At 39.9% G+C, this 19,428-nt stretch overlaps 2 protein-coding genes across 9 annotated transcripts in view; one reads left to right on the forward strand and one right to left on the reverse strand.

Annotated features, from left to right (window-relative positions):
* Window positions 1–11,294, forward strand: part of ZMYND8 (zinc finger MYND-type containing 8) — a 49,999-nt gene extending 38,705 nt beyond the window's left edge. For 6 of the 7 annotated variants that reach the window (XM_021540905.3, XM_021540900.2, XM_021540906.3 and 3 more), the window contains exons 15-21: window positions 428–799; window positions 2,376–2,566; window positions 3,105–3,185; window positions 4,188–4,266; window positions 4,789–5,028; window positions 5,180–5,337; window positions 5,614–6,149. In XM_021540905.3, the coding sequence (XP_021396580.1) occupies window positions 428–799; window positions 2,376–2,566; window positions 3,105–3,185; window positions 4,188–4,266; window positions 4,789–5,028; window positions 5,180–5,337; window positions 5,614–5,628 (1,136 nt within the window). In that variant the 3' untranslated portion in view covers window positions 5,629–6,149. Of the gene's footprint in view, window positions 1–427; window positions 800–2,375; window positions 2,567–3,104; window positions 3,186–4,187; window positions 4,267–4,788; window positions 5,029–5,179; window positions 5,338–5,613; window positions 6,150–6,730; window positions 6,821–9,889 lie in introns of those variants that run through there. The other variant, XM_031506526.2, reaches the window with a different exon arrangement.
* A 1,924-nt stretch (window positions 11,295–13,218) lies between these two features.
* The window catches only part of EYA2 (EYA transcriptional coactivator and phosphatase 2), an 88,745-nt gene continuing 82,535 nt past the window's right edge, over window positions 13,219–19,428 (reverse strand). For both annotated transcript variants that reach the window (XM_077787015.1, XM_077787014.1), the window contains exons 13-16: window positions 19,229–19,343; window positions 18,529–18,650; window positions 17,641–17,741; window positions 13,219–14,135 (exon numbers count right to left, since the gene is read on the reverse strand). In XM_077787015.1, coding sequence (XP_077643141.1) covers window positions 14,055–14,135; window positions 17,641–17,741; window positions 18,529–18,650; window positions 19,229–19,343 — 419 coding nt within the window. In that variant the 3' untranslated portion in view covers window positions 13,219–14,054. The remainder of the gene's footprint in view (window positions 14,136–17,640; window positions 17,742–18,528; window positions 18,651–19,228; window positions 19,344–19,428) is intronic.

The following is a 19,428-nucleotide window of genomic DNA, read 5'->3' on the forward strand; positions in this document are numbered from 1 at the left end:
GTGTCATCTGCATTGGATTGTCAATGTCGGTTCACTGTTGTTTAGAAAGGTTATAGTTTCTTCAGTTACTGCTCAGATATTAATCCTTGAGAATTTTTTTTCTCCTGAAAGAAATTCAGATGACAGGTGAAAGTGGTAAGGCAGAAACACCCTAACAAGTGCTAACCTCTCATGTATCTTTTGAATGAGGTCAGGCTGGTTTTTCGTGGTTTTGTACTTCTTGTTTTGCTTAGTTACTGATGCATCTGAATTGCCACCACTTTCAAGTAGACTGAAATTACTTTACTTGTAGAATATTGATTACTTTTGAGGAAATCAATTCAAAGCAGACTGGAAGGTGTAAATATAGCTGTTCCAAAAACTAGATGGAAAATTACAAATCAGATGTGTTGGTGAAAAGCTGGCATAACACTTTATATTTGTTCAGTTGTAGGTAAAACTCCACCTTCCTCCAGTGCAAGCACCCAGCCTCTACCAGAAACTCCAGTGCTCACCCGCTCTGCATCACAGACCCCCCCAGCTGGTGTGACAGCCACCACCAGTGCTGCTTCTACTGTCAGTGCTCCCTCTGCTGCCACAGGGAGCCCTGTGAAAAAGCAGAGGCCTCTGCTGCCCAAGGAAACTGCCCCTGCTGTGCAGAGGGTGGTGTGGAATTCTTCAAATAAATTCCAGACATCTTCTCAGAAGTGGCACATGCAGAAGGTACAGAGGCAGCAGCAGCAGCAGAGCCAGCAGTCTCAGTCACAGCAGCCTCAGTCCTCTCAGGGGACAAGATATCAGACAAGACAAGCAGTTAAAGGTACACACTTTTCTAATTCAAATATGCCTGTGGTGCCAGAATTCCCCAGTAGTGATCCCTGTGCTCCAAGGGTGCCCAGCCAGGAGTCCTGTATAAACAAAATCTCAAAGTATGCTTCTACTCTGATAAGTGTCTCCAGTATAAAAGTTACTCACTATACTTGCTCTTTCTGGTGTGTATTTAGAATAGTGTATTTTATTTTAATGACAAAAAAAAATGTGTGTCTCTATAAATATTTTTGCTTTTCATAGGCATAACAGATTTGGAAGGGTGAACTGAATAATTTTCTGGATCATATGCTAAAACCGTTAACTATTCCACTTGCACGTTTACCAATATCACCTCAATATTTACAAATTGCTTCCAGTTTTATCTGACAAGCAGCAGATCTGAAGGGTTTTTCAGAGTATAATTTGACAACAATGGCATTACCCAGGCTCCAGGATTTGTCTTTGAAATCTCTGTTTAACAAGACTTTGATGCTAGCTTACTGAGCAAACAGCCCTGGCATTTCAGAATGTTTTCACAACTGTTTTCTCACCATCCCTTTGCTGGAGCCTTCACCAATAGCTGGCACAGGGTAACACAAGCCTGTGCTGCTGTTGCTTCTCTTCATTTAACAGCAACTTGATGTAAATCAGCTTCATTTGTCATTTCAAGTTAATAAACTGAAATGTTTACTGTTGTGCCTGATGAGGAGACATTCTCCACTCTGCTGATAGCACTGGCACGCAGGTGATCTTGTAGAGGAGAGAGGTTTGGGTGATGGTTCACATACAGACATTTAGAGAGGCTCATTTTTCTGGACCCAAATGCTTCTGCTTCTGTCATTTGAGCAGTGTTGAGGAAGTCGTATCTTTCTGCTTGTAGACTGCACAAATTGATCCAGACATATGCAGTGAGGAAAAATAAATGTGAAAATTGGAGAAGTTAAATGTGAAACTTTTAGTAGCAATCGTGCTATAATATATACCTCAATAGTATGGGCTGAACTTTGTGTTCAGCCCATGAGTTTGTTTTCTCAATGTTGTTTACTATTGAGCACATCATGACAACGTTCCATCTTAGATTTCCAGACTATAATATTTATCATGTGAGAACTATAAAATCCATAGATCTCTTATACACTAAATTTGCCTAAACAGAAATATAGCACATAAATATGAATGAATTGTTTATTTCAGTAACTCCACTACTGAGGAAATTGGCAATGAAGACATCTTTTATAATATGAATCAGTAAAAATAGCTTGAAAAGTTTTATTCTTTAAAAAAATACTATTTAAAAAATACTCCAGCAGGTAAGTCATTAGAACTGAGGGAGACTTCTGTATTGGCCAGTCTAAAATGGTGAGTTTTAAAGTTATATTTACTTCATTACCTCTAAGCCTTAAAATTATGTACAAGTTCAGTGGCTGAGCACTGTTAAGTTAATCATTAGATGGCACTATTGTATAAATAATACAAATTGAAATGGTTACATGCACACAGTTTAGTTAGATATTGAAGGCAGAAATTTGCGTGTTGTTTTCATAATTCCTTGTGTGATTGATCCCCTCAATGTTCTCTTTTCTTAGCTGTGCAGCAAAAAGAGATCACCCAGAGCACTTCCACATCCACAATAACTTTGGTCACAAGTACTCAGCCTATTTCCATGGTTACCAGCTCTGGATCTGCAAGCACACTTTCTTCTTCACTCAACACAGACTTGCCAATTGCAACAGCTTCAGCTGATGTGGCTGCAGATATTGCTAAATATACCAGCAAAGTAAGTTCTGGAGGAAGGTTTTAATGAAGTTGTACCTTTCTTTTAAAACACCCTGTAGTTTCATCAGATGAGAAATTGTCATAAATGTGTGTTCAGGCATTAAACAGATGCTAAGTTGTTAAAGAGAAGGGCTGCTGTAGTACTGGGCTCATCATAGTGACAGTGAGGGAAGGGATGTGAGCTTTCCATACTCTCTTAGATACCTAAATTAAAAAATCAATGAATCCTTTCTATTCTTGTATTGAGTTTCTTCCCCAAGTTCATGGTTATATAATTTTTGTTTGTAAGTTATATCAATAGCAATTTCTTAGAAAAGTAGGTCAAGCAATTTACCTGTTCAGGACACTTATAAATCAGAGTCCTGATTTAAATTGTTGTGCTCTAGCTTCTAAATAAATAGAACTAGGTAAATGTCATATATTTAGAGAGAGACAAGGGTAGCAATATAGGTTCCCAGTAGAGGGATTGAAAGAAAATCAAAGTGGAAATCTATTAAAAATATATATCAAAGAATTATTTTTTTGCTTTTGTCTCTCAGATGATGGATGCCATCAAAGGAACAATGACGGAAATATATAATGACCTTTCAAAAAATACTACTGGAAGTACAATAGCTGAGGTTAGTGTAAGATTAAAAAAACAACTTCTATTTTAAGTTTGAAAAATGTGAATTAGTGTTTATATATATATATATATGCCACATTACTGTATCTACAAAGTATTATATATGGAGATTGTCAAGAGATAACTAATTTCAGTGCTGTTTCAGAAGTAATGATTAGAATGTTGGAAAAAAACACTGAAAAAGTACCTGAGGGGCTTTGTAAGACAAGCATTAAGCCATCAAGCCCAGGTCCCTCAATCTTCTGTCAAGAATTTTCCACCTTTATTAAAATCAGAAATGAAGTTGGGTTTTTTGAAAAGAAAATTTTTGTAAACTGGGTAGTGCAGTAGCTTATTACAACCATAGTTTTTAATACGTCTTTAAAATACTTTGAACGTTTTGCATTTTTAATGAAATTTTATACATTGCTTTTAATCTTCCCTAAGGGTGGGACTTAGACTCTTCTAAGGGTTTTTTTTAACCTTGGAAAAAGCAGATTAAGCAGTGCAAACTAAGTGTGAATGGGAACAAATAAAGCTCAATGTGTGATGATTTGTTTACTTGCTTTAACCAAAATAAGGAAGTCAAAGTTTTGAGCAAAAATATTTGTACCCCTGATCCACAGTGAATTGATAATCTTGCTTTTCTAAGCCTCATCTAGTTAAAATAAATGAAATGTCATGCTAATAATTGCAAACAGCACTTAGAAATAGGTTCATGATTCCAGTCAGAAATTTGAGATGTGACAGTTTCAGAGGAATCAAGTTTAACAGAAGTTTGTTGTCTTCAAAGAGTCCTATGGTGAGCAAATTTAGCAAACAGATATTTAGAATACTTCAAGCTTTGGTTTGGGGTTTACTATTGTCTCGTCCTCATGTTAATATGAAGGAGCCTTGATGTAAACAATGGCTCATTGCTTTGGGCATGGTTTTTATACAATAATTATGTTTGTTATTACTAACTATTTGTTATTACTAACTGTTTGTTATTACTAACTATTAAATTTTTAATATTTAGATTCGGCGTTTGAGGATCGAGATAGAAAAACTTCAATGGTTACATCAACAGGAGCTTTCAGAAATGAAACATAATCTAGGTATGAAAATGACAATCCAAAACAGTGTCAGGTATTGTACTACATAGAAAATGGAAATGCTTCTAGTATGTATTACCTTCATCACATTGTCCCTCTTGGAATTAATGCATTTTGCTTTGTAAAGAAACTAAGATACGATGAACAAATGAGATGAGAGAAGAGATGGATGTATTTTCTGAATTTGGAGCAGAACAAAAGTTTGCGCTTGCAAAGACAAAGCATGTTAGCAGCAACTGCATTTGTCCTTTTTATGCTTATGCTGTATTCTGGTCCTTTGTGGGACATTTAGAACTAAAGTGTTAAACAAATGGAAGGTAATGGTTAAAAATCATGGTGCCAGAATAAGAAAAGATGGAAGACTTGCATTTGTTGAATAGGTATGAAACAGATGCCCAAACTCAGGGAATACCTTGACTGCTAGTTTTAATTTCATGTTATCTTTAAACTTATGAATATTACTGTTTTGCTCTTGCTGTTGGGGAGTGGAGAATGCAAACCCATCTTTCTCTGGGTTTTGAGTAGAGTTGACAATGGCTGAAATGCGTCAGAGCCTGGAACAGGAACGAGATCGTTTGATTGCTGAGGTGAAGAAGCAGCTGGAACTGGAAAAGCAACAAGCAGTGGATGAGACCAAGAAGAAGCAATGGTGTGCCAACTGCAAGAAAGAGGCAATCTTTTATTGTTGTTGGAATACCAGCTACTGTGACTACCCCTGCCAACAAGCTCACTGGCCTGAGCATATGAAATCTTGCACACAGTCAGGTAATGGTGCCTCCTACACAGCTGGGGGGATTTGGGTGGGTGGTTGGATCCACAGTGACTCTGTTCTTCATGTGCAGATGTGACTCTGAGGAGGGACTGTGAACTGGCTCCCTTGAGTAGTGGCCTTATTCTATTTTTTCCTTGATTTTAGCTACTGCGACACAGCAAGAAACAGATACTGAAATTAGCACAGAAACACTAAATAAATCCTCCCAACCCAGTTCAAGCGTGCAGTCTACAACCACAGAAACAGCCAGCACTCCTAAGGAAAAGGAAGGTTCAGCTGATAAAAGCAAAGAAAATGTTACAGTGAGTATCATCACTTCAAACAAAAATAATGTGTAAGATTTCTCTGAAATCTACCCCTGGATAAGCCAGGCATTTATAACCATTTGTATATTACAAAGAGTGCTTTTTGGGGAGTGATAGAGAGTTGTGGTTTTTGTTCTTCATCTTGTAAAAAAACCTCATTCTGTCCTTTGGGAACACCCTTTCCCCTTCATTTCTTCCCAAAAAAACCTTGTGTTGGCTTGACTGATCCTTCCAGCCAAGGGGGACTGGACCTCTTTCTCTCTCTCTCTCCAGGACCCATCAGTGTAGCTTCTGGTCTGGATCTTTCGATACAAGTTGCCTTCTGATAAGCAATACTGACTGCAGCACTTCCAAGCCCTTCTTGCCTGGGGGTTCAGAGGCCAAGCTCAAGACCTGCATTCAAACCAACTTACTTTCTCACCACAGACTGCCATTAGGGTACCACAATGTTCCATCACACTGATACAACACTTCACCTGGATCCACGGTTAACGGAGCAGTTTTGAAATCCTCCATAGCATCTACTCTGATAGTTTTCAGTAGGCAAGGATGAGCAAATGCTCTAAAAAAAGGGACTTAACATTGCATATATAGAAAATGTTTATAGAGAAGATTCTGCTTTATAGGTAGGGCTTGACTATTAGCAATTTTGGCATCATTTTTTTTCTGCCCTTGCAAGATTTATTAAATGAAAAATTTTAGTGGGGGGTGGGGTGGGGCTGATCCTTCAAACCCTTACACGTGATCCTCCACATCAGTAGGAGCCTTGTTGTATTTTAAAATATTAAAAGCAAACTAATTTTGTAGTATTGTGATTCCAGCATGATGTCTCATCGAGATAGTCCTGTAGAATTGGGAAGCATAGTAATTTAGAGAGCTGTGTTCATTTCTTGACACTTTTGCTACTGTCTGGTGTTAGATCTCTGGGCTTGAAATGTCATCTTAAGGGAGTAACTTGGGGAACAGATTGGAAGGGGGGGAAAAGGAGGTGCTATTTCACTTAAATGTTTTGATTAAGTTGGTTAAGCTCTGGTTTACTCATTTAATGTTTGTATGCATTGTTATGGCAGCACAAGCTTTGTATTACTGGGGAAGTAGGGAATATGAGACCTAAAACCTGCCAGGGAATATTCCAGTTACACAGATATGGAATTGCTTTTATATAGATGTTCTACCTGAAACATCATGCTATATACATTGATCATGTTCATAATTTGAATTTTGTTTTATTAACAAAAAAGTAACCTGTGAATTCATTAAGATGCAAATTTTTAACACAAAGAAAACATCCAACATAAATTACATATCATAATAATAATAATGTAACAACTAGGTGGAATTTATGTACAAGCTGAGACTTCTACTGAGGTTGCCTGTGCTGTCTCTGCAGATAGCAACAGGTGTGACAAGCAACCAGCCTATAAAACTGGTCCAGGTACCGCAGACCACCACCTATATTCCAACCACTCAACCCACAATTGTAAGTACAGCATTATAATTTAAAGTCTGCAGCAATGCTGTTCCTGGCATTAAAATTGCTCAGTATCTCTGGGGGGTTGTCTCCGTCTGCTGTTGTATCAAGAGATGAATTCACTGGTATAGTCTCAACTTGCAGTGCAAAATGCTTTATTTTGCTGTGCAACATTCCACCCTTTCATTCCATTCGTGATTGCAAGGATTCAGAAATCTTTAAGTCTGGCAAAGGCACTGAGGACAGGCAGAGGCCATTTCACATTATTGGTCCGTTTCATGTATATACTCAACCACAACATCAATGTAAATATATAGAATTAATTTTAAATATCTTTTAAATATTGTTTTGTCTATGGTATCCTAAAGAGATTTAGAGATTTAATTATTTCTGAGCTATGCTTGATATTCCTGTGACATCTCAGTACCTGTGAAAAAGAATATGCATTCGTCAGCAGTGTCTCTCCCATGCAGTCTCTCTTGCACATTAGCATTATGAAATGAGAAATCACATTGGAATCAGACCTGGGTATTTTCCATCAAAGACTTAACCAAGGACATCCGAATTCCCTAGTGTCAGTCACAGTAGATGGGACAAAAGTGAGTTGGATTGTTGTATTTTTTACATCATATTAGCCCGTTATTTCAGCTGGTTGTGCTCTGCAGTGCTCATGTCAGAGGCAGCTACTGAGCTGATGCTGCCCTGGTCATGGCACATGCTCTGCCTCTGTGCTGGGTTCAGCAGGGAAGCCCATGTGTGGGTAACTTCACTTCTAACTTTAAATACACTGTTACAAACGATCTGATTTAACAGTGTGCCTTACCCACACTGTGGCTGTGAGGCCTGATGTGCTGTAGAAGTTCCTCTGTCTCTCTTTCCCTGTGCACACCCCCAGCTGCAGGACACACGTGTGTTGGTGGATACATGCTCATGCACACACAATGCTTCACAGCCATCAGATTCCACACAAACACAGCTCTTGGTGGGGATGGAGACTTCCCACAAAGTCCTCACAGCATTTCAACTCCACTTGGTCTCAGCTGAGACCACTGTGCACCTTTGCAGCATTGGCCCTGAGTTGCTTGGACTGAACTACCATTAACAATAAGGTTTTGTATGTGTTTTAAAATTCAATAGCAGAGTTCTAAGACATCAGGCTTCTTTTGTGAATAGCTGTGAGGTTGTAAGATCCTACAGTGGTTTTGTGTAATATTCAGAAAAATGGCAGTTACCCTCATCTGTTTTCTGTAACACAAAGTATATTGAGTTATGTAAAGCAGAATTGGAAGGTGTGAAAGGTTTCCAACTTTATTTGTGCATGTTTATAACTTTGTACACATTTGCATTAGTCTTGCACAGCTACAGACACCTCTGTATTCTAATGACTGCACGTGCAATTTGAATAATTTTAAACCTTAGTGCATGTTTAATATGTATGCAAAATGTACATATGTGTAAAACTGGCAGAGGTGGAAAATTTACCTCTCAGGGAATGATCTTAACACATTTAAGGAGTCTCGCACATTCCATATTCCGATCGCGCTAAGAACTGAAACTTAATTATTTCCATGTGTGTAAGTGTGTATAGTTAAAAGGCAAATGTGGCAACTTTAATTTCCCCACCTCTAGTACTGACAGTGACAGTGACTTACATAATGACTTCTTCAGAATTCAGTTTGCACTTTGTGTCCAACTAGGAACAACTTCCATTGTATCTTCTGGGTGCCATTTCCACCGAGCTTGTAAACACATCTGAAATCATTACAAAATGGCAGTAATTTTGAATTTATTTAGCAAATTGGTCCCATGTTTGTTTTTTATTCTTCCTGCAGTTAAAATAATGTAAAAATATGAACCCATCTTCTTTGCATTCCAGGGAATGGAATGAGTAGGCTTCTGGAAGGCACAGACTCAGTCACAAAGGAGCTGTAATCCATCTCAGCAGGGATACTCAGAGTCTTTGTGGAATATCATTAAGACGCTCATGTGGTTTCTTGAATCAGTGTGGGGAAACATTGGGCTTCAGTGAACTTGTATTTGTTCTTCCATGTCCTCTCTGGAATGTCACACTACCAGTGGGGGAAGATCTGTGCATCCCTTTCAGGTTCCTCAAAATCTCACTCCCTGTTTCTTCCACAAGATGATGTGAACTGAAATGGATGTGTTTGTCTGATCACCAGTTGTGCATCACTGGAATTGTGTCGGAACACACTTTGCAGTTTGTATGGTGGAGACATTTCTAGACTTTCTCATGTTTTTGGAGGAAGGTTAAGATACAGACTTTAGGTTGAATAAATCCTCTTACAGATTTCCAGAGTGATGTGACCTTGACCAGATTGTTTAACATTCTTGTGCCTTTGTCTCTGCATCTGTAGAATCAATTACCACCTATAGAGATGTCCTGAAACTCCATTTGTTGAGATGTATAAATCATGATCAGTATGATGGAAGTGTAAAGTTTATTCTATATTAATATTTTTACAGGGTGTGTAAGACAGTTCCCAGTAATGCTGATGTTTTTGCTATTGATTTGTGCAGAAGTTAACTTAAGTACTTTTTTTTGTTCAAATGGATGTTCTTTGTTCTCTTCTGTGTAGACTGAATGCATGGGGGAAAGTTCCTTTTGGGGAAAAAGATTTAAGTAACGTGTAACGAGAATATACTTATAAACAAGGGTATTTTTGTACTCCAGTTTGATTTGTCAGAACTTTTTCAAATGACAAAGGATTTTCTTAGCCCTTTTCCCTCTTCCCATGTATTAGTTTGCAGAAAATACATAACTGGATGTAACTCTGAAACCCTCACCCTCCAAGCACAGGCAGTGTGTGCAGCCCCTATAGCACCTCCTGTCCCTGTAATTCTAGAGCAGTGATGAGAACACAGAAACTCTTGCATATAGGGAAGTAATGCACTACTCCTCCCCTGGAATGAGGTAATACTGTGGTAATTAAGGTAGTAGTTCTTGCACAAAGTTGGAACTTGTTCTGGATTTCCCCTGGAAAACAAATCTCTATTTCTGTGGTCATGTTCATGTGACCTTTAACATAACAATCTGTTTCTCTTGGTTTTAATTCACAGACCATTCCTGTAGTGGTAAGTCCTTCTGCTGGGACAGTGGCAATGAGAACTGGAGTTCAATATGTTCAGACCACAATGCCAGTCCAAGTACGAAGAGTCTAACTGCTAACAAGAACTTCATATAATTGTTGGAATAAAAAAATCTAATAGAAATGTTACAAATAAACACAGTTCTTTGGATTAACCTCAGAGGTTCAGACTCTAGCTTTGTGTATGTGTACAAAGCATTAATTACACTACATTAATGTAAAGCATTAGTGCTGGCTTAGAAAAGCTAAGGACAGGTAAGATCCATATTAAATCTATGCTTCTTTTGTAAATAATGTACAATTTGTGGATGTCATTAGAGTACCATCTCCTTTTTATATTTGTATTGACTTTAACTTATAAAGAGCGTTTGAAGTTGGAAAAGGAAGGTTTAAAAGAGCCTTACCACAACCTAATGCTGAGAACTGGTCTTGGGAAACTGCATCAAGTAATCTAATACAGAAAATCTGAACAACTTTTTGCATTTGGAGTGAAAAAAATTTCTGCACTTTGAAACTCTTGTGGAATTTTTCTGGACAACCAAGTGATGAAGGATCTCTCTTTTCACCTAACTCTATTAGGCAGATTATGGACCTGAAATCCATAAAAATGTATACTGTTTTTCACAATGACCAGGTTGACAACAAATATTAATGTTGTTTACAGGTTAAAATTATTTTAAAATTGCATTCGATCTAAGATCACAAAATTTACGAAGTGTTAATAGCAGCTGGTTGTAACAGGATTTCTGATTACTGATATCAAAGATTGAGGAAAGTAAATTTGTTGCTATGCTTCACAGTTTTCTTATTTTTAAAAAATCCTCCCGAAGGACTTTGAAGAAGAACTAGGTGTGGAGAAAAACATGGATTGGGAAACATGGGCCAAGGACTTTTGATGGTGGGCCAGAGCATGTATTATTTATATGATGGAATTTATGTTTTCTGTAAGCATGAAGCAGTGCAGTATGAGAGGAAGTACCCCCTGGAGATGCTGTCTGTTACACTGAGGCTGTAGTCCCATTTTGTATGTTGTGTAAAACGAAAGCATTGAACAAAGCAAAGGTGATGTATGTATATGAGAAAATTAATTGTATGATATCATTCCAGTACATTCTGTTGTACATTTTAGTCACGTTGATTTCCCATTGTTTATATAAGAATGCGGTTTGTACAGTCTCCAGCTAGTACCCAGATTAGAGGGAAAAAAGTATTAGAAGAAAAAAAAGTGAGAACAGAATATTCATTAATTGCAGTTGTGTCAAAACTAGCCTAGCTGGCCTTATTTGTGAAGCATAATTGCTTTTAGCATATGGAAGTATTTTTTCACATTTTCTTTGTATAAAATTTGTATTAAACTTAAATATCTTTTTTGACAATTGTGTTTCTTTGTGACTAAGGTGACACACACGATATCCTTTGGGTTTCTCCAATTTTTCAAGAAACGTCACAATTTTTTTATTAAACTGTTTTAGAAAAATGTTCTGTGTTGCTGGATTTCCAGTTTTGGTTCAGTCTGAAGGAATTTTCATTTCTGCATTCTCCAGATCACAGGTAACTTCACTTATGTTCACATCTCAGACGTGTGGGACCTTTGGATCCAAGCTTGTCCAGTTTGATATTTTGTACCATTTATTCATTGGTTGGGATTGGTGTTAGGTGTATTTGTGGGTAGAAATGGGACCTCTGAGTGCAACTGCAGCCCCTCAAGATTGCATGAACTGGGCAAGACTTCTCTGTGTGTGTCTTAATTACAAATTAAAGAAACAGGGAGCTTATGAGACATTGTAAAATCTTGGAATATTGTCTAAAGTTCCTGCTCCTGCAGCTACCCTGTTCTGGGCATTTGTAAAGCAACCACAGTTCATGTTCCCAGTGCTACTGTTTACAGAAGAGCACAACACTTGAAAGCCTGAAATGAGGTTTGGCCTTCCCCATGGAACCTGGATGCTGAAATGAGGCCTTGTGTTAGAGGAAAAAGAAAGTACAAGTTGTTGTAGGAAACCCCACTGCTTTCTGACACCTGTTCTAGCCTGTGGAGGTGTTTTTTTTTTTAATTAATGAACATTGTTTTTTTCTACAGAAGAGATGTTTTCTTTCCTCCTCTAAAATAACAGGTGACCAAATCCTAGTAAAGTATGTAGAAAATGTAGAAATACCTAAAACTACAAATGAAGGAACTGAGCAGGATCTGTGCATGTATCTGTGCATGTTCCCAGGCCTTCTGGATGTTCCCAAGTACAAAAGTCCTGTAGATGCCCTCTTCTATCTATGATAAATTGCCTGAATAAATCCTGATACTCTTTCTGCACTGAGAGATGAATGTGCCATGGTGACTGGAAGGAAGTGGTGACACCTGTGTGACAGATGATGTGTTCCTGACCCTTGGTGTGTCCCACCCAAAGCTCTCCTAAGAATGTCAGCAACAAAACCAAGAGCTTTCAAACCTTTAAATATATTCTGAAAGCAAAATCTTCCAAGAATCTTTAAGAAAAAACCCAGAATCAGTGCTCAGACAATTAAGTCAGGTGTTAAATTTGAAATTTCAAGGAAGATAAAGTAGCTGATGGATGGGGTGTTAAAAGCTGATGTTGTGCTTCTTTGGGAATCTGCAATCCCTGGCATTTATTCTTCTTTCAAAAGTTTATTTACTAGAGTGCTTACCTTGTAAGTGTTAGTCAATTCTCCAGTGACTTTGTCAAATATGAGAAGTTACATCACAAGTGAAGGAAAGAACTCTTACAGCAGGGAAAACTTGAGGAAAAAAATTCTGCTCAGCAAGCCCTGAAACCTGCAATGGCTATGCTAGAAAAGTGACATTTGGCATGGAGTTGTGCTAGGGCCAGACAGCAAATGCCCCCACAGTGTGTACTGAAAGGCTTTGGTCATAATGATGTGTCACAGCTGCTGTGGGGCTGCTGCCTTGGGTTAATTTAAGATCAGATTTTCTGCTTTAGCTTGGCAGAAGAATCCCCTCTCAGCTCTAGCAGTGTTTTCTCTAAATGTTTTTAGAGGTGAGGAGTATCCCTCAGGTTTGTGTAGCACTTGTGTAATCCTTTGAGAGATGAAGGCTGTAGCCCTTGCTGCATCTCTAACCCCTCCTTCCAGAGATGCTTTGATCCTTCTGACCTCACCTGGTGCCACAGCAAGGAACAATCAGCCATTTTCAAACAAAGACATCCACCCAGGCCCAGAGAATTCAAATATTTTGACAGCAGGATCACCAGGCCAGCCTTGAAATGGGGAGCACACATTCCACCTCCTACCTTTAGATCCAAGAGGGGTGGCAGAGAAGGCAGGTACTCCAGTCCCCCAAAATGTAAACATGTTTTTATTGAATGCCTTTCACTCATCACAAGGTACTTTCCCCCATCCTCAGCCCCAAGACGGCAGCATAAGGCACCGTGTAGGCACATGCACAGTCCATGTTCCCTCTTGGAAAGGTTCAAAACCACGGCCACAGCTCTTACCAGCAGTACCATGTGTCCTTACTACTCATGTACACAATATGATTCTCCCCAGGGTTTGTTCTGGAGAAATGAACTATTAATTTAGAACAGTAAGACTTTCCCCACCCTCCCCTGCCCCCCCCCAAAAGCCAAATGAAAAACACAGGTACAGAGCTTAATACCAGAGTAATGAGATTAGTTCATAAATTAAAAAAATACAAAAGAAAAAAAAAAAAAGAAGAAACAAAACAACAACAACAACAAAAATCGACAGTTTCACTCCTATTTTCAGAAGGTCCTGTGTGATGTGATGGATTGTGCAGAGATTCCTTGCTGTGTCCTCTTCCCCTTTGAAAACCAAGAACGCTGACAGGGAGACCCAGACTTGTAGCATTTGCCTTGCTGATGGCAAAAAGGGCATTAGAGCTCTGTGCCTCCACCTTAGCCAGCAGCTGCAGCATCCCAGCGACTGGTCAGGAGGATTTTCCTCTGTCCAAAGAAAGGAGGACTTGAGACAATATTCTTTGGCTGCAAGTTCTTAAAGGCTTCCACTGAAAGGGTTCTCCTTCAAAAAAAAGAAAAACTGCAGTTGCTGTGGGATTTTTTTGTACTAAGAAAACATTGAGGAATAGCTGGAACTGATGTAAGAGTCTGAGTGAAGCCCTCCCAGTGCTAAGATGTTGGGGTCTGCTACAAATATTCAAGTTCCAAGGCGTGCCGAAGAGCTTCCAGGTCAGCGTGACAAGAGATTCTCCAGAAGGGCATGTTGTGCTAGAGTGAAACCAAAAGAGTGCAATGGTTTTTTTCTGTTTTTGTATAATGCTGAGATCAAAACAACTTTCTTAGCTTGTACCCTCAGGAACAGAGTTTTGTACTTGGCCACCAGGTTGCCACAGTGCCAGAGGCAAGGAGGCTCATCTTAGGCAGGGAGGAAGGGACAAAGTGGGAAGTGTCCTTGATCTGTCTTTCCTATGAGACTGGAAGACACATCCTCCACAATTTAGGAGTATCCTGCTTCACAGGTGATGGAGGATGTGGGCTGGATAGTAAACTTTGCTCCTATTTTTTCCCCCCCACAAATATTTAGGAATGTTTCTAGAATTGCAGTATTACTAGAAACAGTTTTAAGTGAACATCAGTAGTGGAAGGTGTTATCAGTGATTCAGAGACAAGTACATTAAATCTATCTATTGGAAAAGGAAGTTATTAGAATTTATAAAACTATAAATAAAGGGATAAAATGCCACACAATCAAAATGCTTTCTAACAATTCACTTTCCCAATTAACTGGAACAGTAGATCAAACTGCATGTTCTGTAAATGTAGGAACTGGTATCATTGCTCAGATCAATTATTCATTTAACATAACACTATTGCCTCAGGGGAATGTACAATAGGGTTATAAAAGAGCCTGTCCCCAAAAAACTTTCCTAACTCCCATTTATGGGAGATTATTTTAAATTATCCCTCTGCCTCCTTGTTTTTGAATTTGTATTCACTGTGATAAATCTGAAGCCCTGTGCACACATGTCCAAATTTTAACACTGGCCTGTTCCACTTGAAATCTGAGCATCTGGACAAAATCTGGAAGGTCAGCTACCTGTGACCTGCTCTGTCTTTATATTATCTTGTTCATTCTCCTAAAAATTATGAATATTCTGTAGGAAAACAAGACTTGCATCTGAAAGAGGACAAGGTGTCAACTTTTTAACTACTGTGAAGCAAGTGCAATCAATTTCATCGGGGACCTGGAATGTTACCTGTCACCAGAGCACCCTGAAAGATCTCTGAACAGCAGAGTTCCTCAGCAGAAAGCTGTGATCCCCATGGCTGCTTGCACAGAGAGAACCTCAGAATAATTAGAACATGTTCTCAGATGTTAAATACAACTTTTTTTGGTGTGTTCTGGAGCCTGGGGTTTGCGCTGGATTTGTTTCTTGTCCGAAAATCTTAAAGCAGTTAAAGACACAGCTCCTTTCTGCACTGTGATTTTGTAACATTTAGGCCTCTGATTTTCTTTGCCTTCTCCCAAAATGTCAGTCTCTGCCCAGTCAGTGGTGTGTATGTAGCAGTAAATGTACAGAAAACCTGAACTGACAGCACTTAGTCCCTTCCAGCACGGGCAGAACACTGCGAAGAGTCTTTTATCACTGCAGGAATTCTCCTGTAACCATGCTGCTCCTGCATAAACAGTTTCCTTCAGAGAACATGGACTTCCCAGATAGATCCTGATGAAGGGAATTGTTCCTTTTCCAACTGTACCTACCTGTGTACAAAAAACTCCAGTGGTTCCAGATGTTTATGTTCCACAGAGAGAGTCTATTTACACTCCTATAGCTTTTAAATACAATTAAAGCTTCTCTCTGGTATGTTGCCTATTGCCTGCCAGTAAACAAATGTTTTCTTTGAGCTGTGTATCAGTGTGTAGAGACAGCAAGACAACCAAGACAGCTGAAGAGACTGAAATTCACTGCTCTGCAATTTCAGTTTAAGGGGAAAAGTTATTTCCTTCCCCCTCCCCCAGTTTCTATTAAACCCCTTTCATTAAATTATCTGTTTTTCTTTCTTAAACCAGAAGAAAACTTGGCCTCCCAGCCACTCCTGTTGTTCAGCAGTTACAGATTTATCACTCATCAGACAGGTGAAGAAAAATGACCCCCGAAACTGGAGATGTTATCAGCGCTGTCAGCAGAACAGCAAAAGGCTCTCTGCCTGTCCCCTCCCTTTTTTGTTTTTTTCTGTATAAACCTCAGGTGTGTAGAAGGTTTGATTAATGATTGTCATCAATCAAAGGAGGCAACAGCCCAGCAAAAATGTGTTCTACTAATGGCTGAGCTGCTTGGGCCAGGAGACAGGAGGTCCTTGAAACCCCAGCAGAGGAGATTGCTGAACCTCCCCACCTCGCCAGGCAGGCTGGGAGCCCCTGCAGCCTTTGATGCAGGTCTGTTCACTGACCCACTGGCCTTTGAAGTGTGGCACTGAGCCACAAGCAGCAGGCCATTGTCACTTCAGCCCCAGTCACGAATTCTGGGCTCTTCCTGACAGCTCCTCCCTTCCTGAGCTACAAAACCATCTACAGTTTTAGTAGTTTTCTAAGGTGGGTGCAGATATTGTTGCTTCCACTGGCCAGGAAAAATACACTATTAAAAAACTGGGTTTCTGCTGCTTTGAAGATAACCTGAGATACAGTTCTGGGCATAGAACATCTGCCCCCCACCTTATTTTCTGGGATCCCTTTATTACTGGGCATGTGCAACCGAAGAGCTCAAATTTGCTTGGAAAGTCTTTGCAGGATCCTCAGTCAGAATGAGATACCAGGTCCTCCAGCACAAGGTTCAGCTGCATAGCTGAGCTCCTGTGATTTAATATTTGCAACATCACCTGAGCTGCACCAGTCATTTGTGTATCTGTTAAAAAATTAAAGTCTGCTGAAGATGGAGCTCATTCAGCCAGTTCCTGCATCTCAACTCATGTGCAATGCTCCTGGAGCAAAGGCAGCTCTACCACATTTCTCCAGTCACCTCAGGAGCACAAGAGCCAGGATACACAAAGACATCTTGCAAATATTGTTTGCCATTAACAAATTGTATTCCTGGCCCTGTATAGCAAAATAAATGGAAGTTCCAGGCATGGTTCTGTTCTGAAGTTTAGGAAATGAAAACTTTGGCTGTTCCAATTCTCATTATTTCTGATCACACTGCGTTTGCAGTTTCTGTTCTTTGTATTCAGTGCAATTTTCTAATTTCATTTTGCTTGTGAAATTAATCACATTGATCCAGAAGTCATTGATGAAGACAGCAACTCTGTACAAACCCTTTGGAATTTGTTATAATGAAGTTACACTCATGATCTCAATGAGTCATAAATACAAACACATGTATGAATATAGGCATATTCTAGTAAGTAATTCAAAACTAATTCCAACAAGTTAGAATTTACAAAAGCAGCACGTGTAGATCAGAAATTCACTCTGCCTGCTCATATGAGGTCACACACTGGAATTTCCCTTTTCATGTCCTTACAGCCATCTTCATTAAGCAAGAATGATTCCTGCAACATGTGACACAGCAACTACCTGAAATACTGTACCAGCTGCCAAAGTGTGGGGGATTTAGAGTATGGAATTTCTGACAAGATGATTGTTGAATATTTTACATTTAAGAAATGAGACAAATTGTAAGCTGCTTCAAATTGAGGGAGCTTCATTAAATTCATAAGTAAAGGGTCATTGCAATCAAAACTTGGGAGAATCCAGCATGGCATCCACAAACTGTACCTTTTTTGCTCCCTGTTCCTCTTCAACACCGTCTCCTATTACAATGTACACGGCTTTCCTTCCAAACCTCTGCATTATTCTTTCAAAACAGCTCTCTTTCCCTGAGCAGCACAAGAGAAGATACATTTTTTAATCTGGACAAACACCACAGGCAGAGTTAATATTCAGGCACAGGATCTGGAGTTATCCCCTGACTGAACTGGCTGCAACATCCTTTGCTTTCTTTTCAAACAGGATCTTCTTCTGAGGCAGATCCTCTCCATCTCATGACAGTTGCTGGCACTTGTTTGTCAGCCAAGGACTTGCAAGTGCTTCCAGCTTTCTGTAAGCTTTGTGACTGTGATGCCCTGCTCAGGCCACCAGCAGGCAGACTGATGTGACACTCATGGCATTCAGTTTCCAGAGCCCTCTTCTGTTCATTCTGGTTGCAGTAAAAGCATGAAAATCCAATCCTCAGAGGTTCAAACACACCAGAAAGAACAGAGCACAAAGAAGCCCCAAGCCAACTCTATCAGTACTTATTACTCACAAAGCTTCACAAAGCTCATTCAGCACACTTGACCCCTCTGCAAGAGGATCCAAAGAGTGTTTCTGTAGCAGGTCCAAACAGACCTTCCTTCCAGCTGGGTGCAGCTGGACACCCCACGAGCTGTCAGTGCTCCACAGGGTGGGTATATTTCTATATATCTGGCTCACTTCCCTTTGGAGACACTTGAGAAGTGTTAGACTTTTTTTTTTCCCTGCAGTCTGTACTAGGTTAAGTGTGGGAGTCAGAATGTGAATTAGACATCTGTTAGTAGGGAGCTAAAAATAAAACTCACTCATTGCATGACTTAGGGACAAAACTTCAGCCTGTCTTAGGTGAGGCCTCAGTGAATTTGTTCTTACCTGTTTTTGTTGCACTGTAAATGTTTTCAATGGGGAAGACAGTGCCCAGCCCATAGAGAAGCACTTTAGCCAGAGCTGGTATAAGCTGAGTTGTGGTGACCAACACATTCACACAGTTGGGCCTAGGAAACAGAAGGTATTAGAAATCTGGGTTTCTCTCTTTCACCCTGGAATGAAAGATGGTAGGAAGCAAACCTTTCCTGCCACTGGAAGTTCCCGAGCCAATGGGGGATTTTGCAGCCAGAGGGAGATAATGTGAGTACCAGAAATGTCTTTTGATCAGCTCAGTGGAATGAAAAAAACATCAACCAAACTAGCAGCAGTGGTGCAGCCTTACTGCAAGCTTGCCAGGATCTCTTTGGTGGGAATTGAAACACAATGTCCATGCTGAGTTCTGTGAGTGAACATGTTCAGGGACAGAAGGGCTCTTCCCTCCCTCTCCTCTTTTGTAAACCTGCTCACATGAAAATGGTGCCATGGCTGAGGGAGCCAAGAAAAGGCAAGGAGAACTGTTTTGGTTTTGCTCAGTTCACCATCCCAAGCTCACCCCAACCCTGGATAATTCAGCCTGGCAAACATGTGCAGACTGGCCTCCCACAGGCTTGGCCAGCCAAGTCCTGTAAATGTGTCTTGATTTGTTTAGAGGGGGAAACAAGGGAAGCAAAGGAAACCCACAGGCAGTTCTTGGAGCTGTTCTTACCGGGAATGTATCAAATTCAGTGCCTTCAGAGCATGTGTGAGCCAGAGATCAGTCAGTGCTTCCAGCTCTGCTCTCAGCTGCAGCCAGGTTTCCCTCTTAGGAGCTCCTATCAAACCTGCAGGCAGGGAAAGTGTCTTTGCAGAAGCACAGAAAGGGAATTGCATGGCTTTGTATGCACAATGCCAAAGGGCACTGCCTGT

Source organism: Lonchura striata, chromosome 17 (assembly GCF_046129695.1).
Source record: "Lonchura striata isolate bLonStr1 chromosome 17, bLonStr1.mat, whole genome shotgun sequence".
Taxonomy (NCBI): Eukaryota; Metazoa; Chordata; class Aves; order Passeriformes; family Estrildidae; genus Lonchura; species Lonchura striata.